This window comes from Montipora capricornis, chromosome 12, assembly GCF_036669925.1.
Source record: "Montipora capricornis isolate CH-2021 chromosome 12, ASM3666992v2, whole genome shotgun sequence".
Classification (NCBI taxonomy): Eukaryota; Metazoa; Cnidaria; class Anthozoa; order Scleractinia; family Acroporidae; genus Montipora; species Montipora capricornis.
Window position 1 is genome coordinate 39,104,938 of NC_090894.1, and position 7,097 is coordinate 39,112,034.

The 7,097-nt window shown below is 41.6% G+C and overlaps 1 protein-coding gene across 1 annotated transcript in view; it reads left to right on the forward strand.

Moving 5' to 3' along the window:
* The window catches only part of LOC138026108 (uncharacterized), a 14,379-nt gene extending 7,282 nt beyond the window's left edge, over window positions 1-7,097 (forward strand). The window contains exons 2-3 of the mRNA XM_068873307.1: window positions 438-647; window positions 5,303-7,097. Coding sequence (XP_068729408.1) covers window positions 513-647; window positions 5,303-6,679 — 1,512 coding nt within the window. The 5' untranslated portion in view covers window positions 438-512 and the 3' untranslated portion in view covers window positions 6,680-7,097. The remainder of the gene's footprint in view (window positions 1-437; window positions 648-5,302) is intronic.

The window sequence follows — 7,097 nt, forward strand, 5'->3', positions numbered from 1 at the left end:
CATGGTTGATGGCCAACGAAGGACCTAGGTTTATAGATTCGGCGGAAACCACTGAGAAAATTTGACGAAGGGATAACGCTGGAAACGAAAGCCATCTCATCCTTTTACGGTGGCGTTTCAAACTTCTATCAACTCGTACAGGCTGTGGTCGAGCTGGCGTAGTGGAGAGAGCGCGCGCTTCCCACCATTGTGGCTCGTATTCGATTCCCAGACTCGGCTTCATATGTGAATCGAATTTGTTGGTTCTCTACTCTGCTCCGGGACTAGGTTTTTCTCCGGCTAGTCTGCTTTTCCTCTCTCCTCAAAAGTCATCATTTGATTTAAGTTGCGTTAATAGGTTCAGTTTGAAAGAAGGGTTTAGAGGACAAAAACAAAGGAAAGTGGATGATATGCTAATATCCTTCACATTCAATGCAACTTGTTTCTACTATTTACAGCGGTCTTACCCAAGCGAATATAAGAGGTATTCCCCAAATGCATTCATCATCATTTCGATAGAAGACTCAAGCAGTATGTCTGATCCGGCTCCTCAACCACAGGAACAACCTCCTCAAGTGCCAAGGCCGCCTCAAGACGCTGTCGTACAAAACATTGTTGCTTCAGCAACTCCAGCTGCGGATACTCCGGCTACTCCTGACCAGCTTGAGGTGCATGTCGTTTTAGCCTTTCCTCTTTATTTTTATACTCTTCTGTTTTGCACGAGTTCGGATCGGTTCATTTCGCGCCCGTTACCCTCGTGGTCTTTTATCCGCTTCGCTGCTCCCTTATTAGTTTTATGGTATTATTCGGCTTCTTCATTTTATTCCGTATTTTTAGTACTTAGTAGCTTTAGCTGGCTTTTACCCTCCCTTTTCCAGTTTGTTAAGTTTTCGGCAATTTTGTGCCTCCTTCATTACCGCGTGCTCCCTTCACTTTTGCATATTTATAGTAGTGTCGCATTTATTTGCTTGCCCTTGCTATAATTAATTTATTAAGTCCTCTTTGGCATATTTTCCAGCATGAGATGTTTATTATTTATTTCCTCATGGCCGATGTTTAATTGGCATATTTTCCGGCATGAGATGTTTTGTTATTTGTTTCCTCATGGCCGATGTTTAATTGGCATATTTTTCCGGCATGAGAAGTTTTGTTATTTGTTTCCTCATGGCCGAGGTTCGATTGGCATATTTTCCGGCATGAGATGTTTATTATGTGTTTCCTCATGGCCGGTGTTTAATTGGCATATTTCCCGGCTCGAGATGTTTATTATTTGTTTCCTCATAGCCGATGTTTATTTGGCATATTTCCCGGCATGAGATGTTTTGTTATTTGTTTCCTCTTGGCCGATGTTTAATTCGCATATTTTCCGGCATGAGATGTTTTCTCGTTTGTTTCCTCATGGCCGATGTGTATTTGCATATTTTCCGGTATGAGGTGTTGTATTGATTTGTTCACTCATGGCCGATGTTTAATTCGCACATTTTCCAGCATTGGATGTTTTGTTGCTTGTTTCCTCATGTGGCCAACGTTGATTTGACATATTTTCCGGCATGAGATGTTTTGTCATTTGTTTCCTCATGGCCGATGTTTAATTGGCCTATTTTCCGGCTTGAGATGTTTTATCATTTGTCTCCTCATGGTCGATATTTATTTGCATATTTCCCGGCATGAGATGTTGTATTGACTTGTTGCCTCGTGGCCCATGTTCAATTCGCATATTTTCCGTCATGGGATGTTTTGTTATTGTTTCCTCATAGCCGATGTTTCAATCGAATTTTTCCCGGCATGAGATGTTCTTATTAAACGTTTCCTCTTGGCCGATGTCATTTATTTAGTTCACATGTTGCCTGGCTCGAGATGTTTAACGCGTTTGTTTCCTCCTAACGAACGTTAATTTATCCGATTGGATTCATAATTTTTTCTGACTCCTGATTTCGTGCCTCTTTCACCGATATCGGTTTGTAGATGTCTTTGAGCACAGCACCAGATATCTGATTTCTGCATTCATGTTTTTGGCTGGAAATTCGATTATTTACTATTTCATGCTTACTTTATTGCTTTATTTGCCGATAAAGAATATACGCAGGTTTTAGACCGCATCTCGAAGGTGGACAAGTCGCTTCGTTCAGAACCCACCCAACGAGTTCCCACCGTTAATCTAGATCTGCCTGGTTTTTCTGGTAGAGGGTCCTCCAGGCCCCAGCGTCTCGTATGTTTCTATTGTGACATCCCCGGCCACTTCGCGAATAGATGTTTTCGTCGTAGCCAATTTGTAAACCGCTACTCCCCGTATTCTAGGCGGGGTCGTGGCGTTTATAAGTAGATCTCTCTTATTTCTTGTATCTCCCTCTAAATTTGCTGGTTTATAAAATTATATTGTCCTAGAGTCCATTAATTTTCTTTATCTCTCCCTATTTGCGCCCCGCTCTAGGATGACAGTTTTGAAAGGGAGTCTAATTCCCTCTCGGATTACTGAGGCTCAAAGCTGTCATCCCTTGAGCCATCTCCTCCCTTATTTTCTTTTTCACTTTTTTCTTTTCTTTTAGTCCCCTCCCAAGCGCTTTAAGTTCGCCTATATCTTTCCGGAATGGGAAGTTACTCCTGATTTCAACCCAAAAGTGTACCCAGACCTTCAGTACGTTGGGTCAAGTTTGATAACTCACCTCTTGAGATGGCTCAGGGGATGACAGATAACAATGGCCATGTCTCTCTGGAATTTGTGGAAGCAGTTCTTGATGGCCATGCCCTTGGAGACCCTTCTATGCTCGCGTTTCGGGATCCGGAAACCTTTGTCGCAGGTTCTCTCCACAATTGCTTTCCTGCCTGGGAACGTATCTCCAAGTGTGCTCCATTCTAACTCACTCCCAAGATTTTGCATTGGATCAAAAACTGTGTTGACGTACACGAATTGTTTTTTTTTTCGACCCTTCAAAGGCCAATATAAGGGGGAAAACTTTGACTCTAGTTTTCCCCCGCGTAAGACCTTTCCTAATGCCATCTCGTGTAAACCCTTTTCCATAGTTTTCGTTCAGGCTGCGCTGTTACCTTAGCCCTGTCGGGCTCTCCACCGGCAGATGTTATGTCGCATGTTGGTTGGACGAACTCAAAAACTGCGTTGTATTACCTTAAGTTAGCCGATGTCCTCCGGGCTGGGGCCCCGTGTGACCTGCTTGCTTCAGATTCCTGCTCGCCTCAGTCTCGAGAAGCCTCGCGAGTTTATCTTGATTTTAATGACTTAAAGAATTTCGTCACCGCGTTTCCCGCTACGTCCTTCCCTAAACGTCTACTTCCCTCTTAAGGTTACCCCTTTAGCTCTTGTTTTTTCCTTTCACGTTTTTCCTCTTTCGGGTTTTAGTTTTGGGGATTTTCTTTTGAGACTGGGTATGCTTACTGGACTGGCTATTCGTAGTACCTTGTGTTCTAGTATTATTCCTGTGTGGCCGCCAGACCTCCATACCTCAATAGGAGTGCGGGTAAGATCGCTGTAAATAGTTTACTATTTACAGCGGTCTTACCCAAGCGAATATAAGAGGTATTCCCCAAATGCATTCATCATCATTTCGATAGAAGACTCAAGCATTCTCTGTAAGGCGTCTCCTACATGTATATAGAGGATATTACATGGCCGCGCGGGGATACGAATTTTATCTTCGAGTGCTGCAAGTATCTCTCACGAGTGAGCGAAGCGAACGAGTGAGAGATACTTTCAGCACGAGAAGATAAAATTCGTATCCCCAAGCGGCCATGTAATGTTCTGTTTATTATATATATATTGATGAAATGTCTAGATTTAAAACAACTTGTTTTATTCATTTTCGAAGTGATGAAAAATTGTTCACCAACCACTAAAACACGCATCTTGTGTAACATGAAACAAGATATGAAAGTTATGAAAAACAAATCATGATAATGTAAAATTTGCAATAAAAATGCTAATGTAGTAGAGAAGAATTATATTTAAGCACAAAAGTATCGTACAATGAAGAGGAAGCTCGCCTTTTATTGGCTAATCGTGTTCGTTACCATGACGACAGCGATATCCTCACATGTGAAAGATAAAAATGATACGTTCACTGCGCGCGGTGAAGATATGATTTTTTAGTAAAAGGAGAAATCCTGGTATTTCATCAATATCTATATAATAATTATCTCCTTTTATACACTGTAACCTGTACTCCTTCCCAATAGCCACCTTCGGATCTCCTTTACCCTCCCTCTCCTCCCAATCTCTCAGTTGTGCTTACTGTTCTGTATATCTTCATCTGAAGGTGGCCGCCAGACCTCCATACCTCAATAGGAGTGCGGGTAAGATCGCTGTAAATAGTTTACTGTTTTTGTCCATTCTGCCTCACTTTCAAGCTGAATATTGATATTTCGAAAATGGCCTATTTGTGTCTCCAAATGGGCCATTTCCGAGTTAATGTCTTCCTCCTTTTCAAAGCGAATCTAAGAGCGAAGTTTTTGTGATTAGTTCTACTTTACATACGAATGAAAACTAATTTGCATAAGAAAAACTTCGCACTTAGACTCGCTTTGAAGAGGAGGCAAACATGAACTCGGAAATGACCTATAAGTGGTCCAGCGCTGGAAGACTGGACAATTGAGTGAATAAAGCTTCTTTCCTTTTCCCTTTCGAAATTAAAAAGGAACAACGTTTCGCCGTCCCCATGACAGTATTGTCAAGTTCAAAATGTCAGAGTCAATTGCAACGATATTTGTGAATAAGATTATGTAAATATAATTGAAAAAAGGCGGCAAAGTATTTACGAATGTAATAGAATCAGTTACGTATTCAAAAGTTTGACACGAATTGATGCAATGCTATCAGCGAAACGCTGTTCGTTATTAATTTCGCTAGTTTCACTCGCCTCCCACCATAATGATCCGGCTCCGATTCCTATACTCGGCGTCATATCATAATATGTGGGTTGAATTCATTGGTTCTCTACTCTGCAACGAGAGGTTTTTCCCCGGTGCTCCGGCTTTTCCTTCTCCTCAAAAATCATCACTTGACTTGATTTGCGTTAATTTTTTATTTCAGTTGAATTTGTCCCCAGTTAGTGCTCCAGCGCTGCAACGACCAGACACTTAATAGAGTTCTTTTCCTTTTTTATTCTAAAATGTTCATCTAAATCTCCTCTTTTCCTTTTCGTTTGATAAAACCGAATCTTCGTGTTTCACTCTTCCGCCGACGCAACACCACTTCATTCTTTTGTCGTTTGGGAAAATGTACAACAACTCTCAAGAATGAAAAGCCAGTCAATGATCATTTCGGCAAAACTTCTGATTAACACAGTTATTGTTTTTCCTTTTCATTGTACAGGTGACCCTGGCGAGAGGAAAGGATATGAAACTTTCACCTATGGCGATAACGCAAATAGAGGGCACGGGAAGACAGCGAAGATGTCATCTATTTCTCCTTGGATGTTTTATTGTTGCTTCTTTTGTTCTTTACTTTACTTTTGTGGTTTTTGACTCGCGTCTTGGCACAACAGCGGAAGTATCAACAATCACATTAACAGATAGCAGTACCGTTGAAACACACCAACGGATAACATTACTCTTAAGAATGCCAGGCAAAGTTTTGAAGCATAAAGCGCGTTACTATTGTGATCTCTTCAGGACCACAGTTCTCTTTTGGCCACCATCGTATGGGAAGACGGTTATTGTGCTTGACGAAGAATCAGAAATGGATCACGAGTTTGGAGAAATTGTTACTAGACACACCCGGGAGCACTTTCCAGAGTACAAGCTGGAAGTATTCTTCGAGCCACTACCGCATGACAAAAGTATATTGGAAAATCCTGGCTTGGCAAGACGTCCAGGCTACAATCGCCAACTTTGGAGTAGTTTCTTTCTTGATTTGTACACAAACGATCCAATCATAGCTTGGATGGACAGTGATGTCGCATTCATCACACCTGTGACAACCTCCTTGATATTTAGCGGTTCAAATTTAAGGGTTCTAGGTTGGGACTGTAGTTTCCACTTCCGTTGGGTAAAGGCGTGGGCGATAACGTCAGAGAGGGCGTTAGGATTACCGTATGTAGCTGATTTCATGTCCTATTTCCCAGTGTACGTCTACCGAGATACCTTTGCGCGCTGTAGGGAACACATTATGAAGCACTGGAATGTAGCTACCTTTGAAGAAGCCTTCAAGTTGTTTTATCACGATAAAAACCAGCTCTCCCCAGTTAGTATCATACTGAGTTATGCTTGGTTTTTTGAAAGAGATCGATATGACTGGAATATAAAGATATGCTCTGATTTAACGCAGTTCAACAAAAAGTTTCCATCTGGGGCTACTATTGGACCAGAGCACGTGGAAGATATTTTGTCCCAGCCTCAAGCGACCTTCCATGTTCCTTACGGAGAGTTTTTGTCTTCCCATATTTTGATTAGTTACTGCTTGTCGCACGAAGCAGCCGGAAATACGCCTGATATTTGTTTGAAACATAATTTTTCGTTGAGTGACAACTTAGATCTGTTGCATCATGATCTCCAATATGTAAAAAAGGTTCGACCAAATCCTTGCTCGGATAATAAGTTAGATTATTGTCTTCAAGTTTTAGGACGTCATTATAAGGCAGTTGGTCTCGAGATGAAAGAGGATGGACGCAAAGTGGAATGGAAAAATGTGCAAACTGTCGAGAAGCTTGCAAAAGATCTTGGCATAACATGTAAACCTTTACTTTACTGAAGGCTGTCGATTGCATTGAGCAGATGCCTCGGTATACGATTGGGAAGGGAAGAAACACAAAAAGCAGGAGACAGACCCTGAGTTAAAGTGGTGTGTGCAAGTTTGACGAAGCAAAGTGTTTTCTATCGTCCTTGTCTCAACTTGTGTAATTCACTACTTGCGCAATCCCATAATACACCTCTATTACCCCCCAAGACTTTTGCATAACCATTGTAGTGAATATTGGACACTAGAGCGGCGGAGACCGCTGGATGACAATTACTATCCAAGAGGGCGCTTGAAAGAAATGAACATTTTGTAAGTTAGGACAGTTTCCTCTCCCAGAGTTTTTTAAACAATTGTGTCTATAATAGTTGAAGGAGCTGAGTAACACAAATGTGACGGTGTCAAGAAAAGTTAATAAAGGAAATAGCTCACA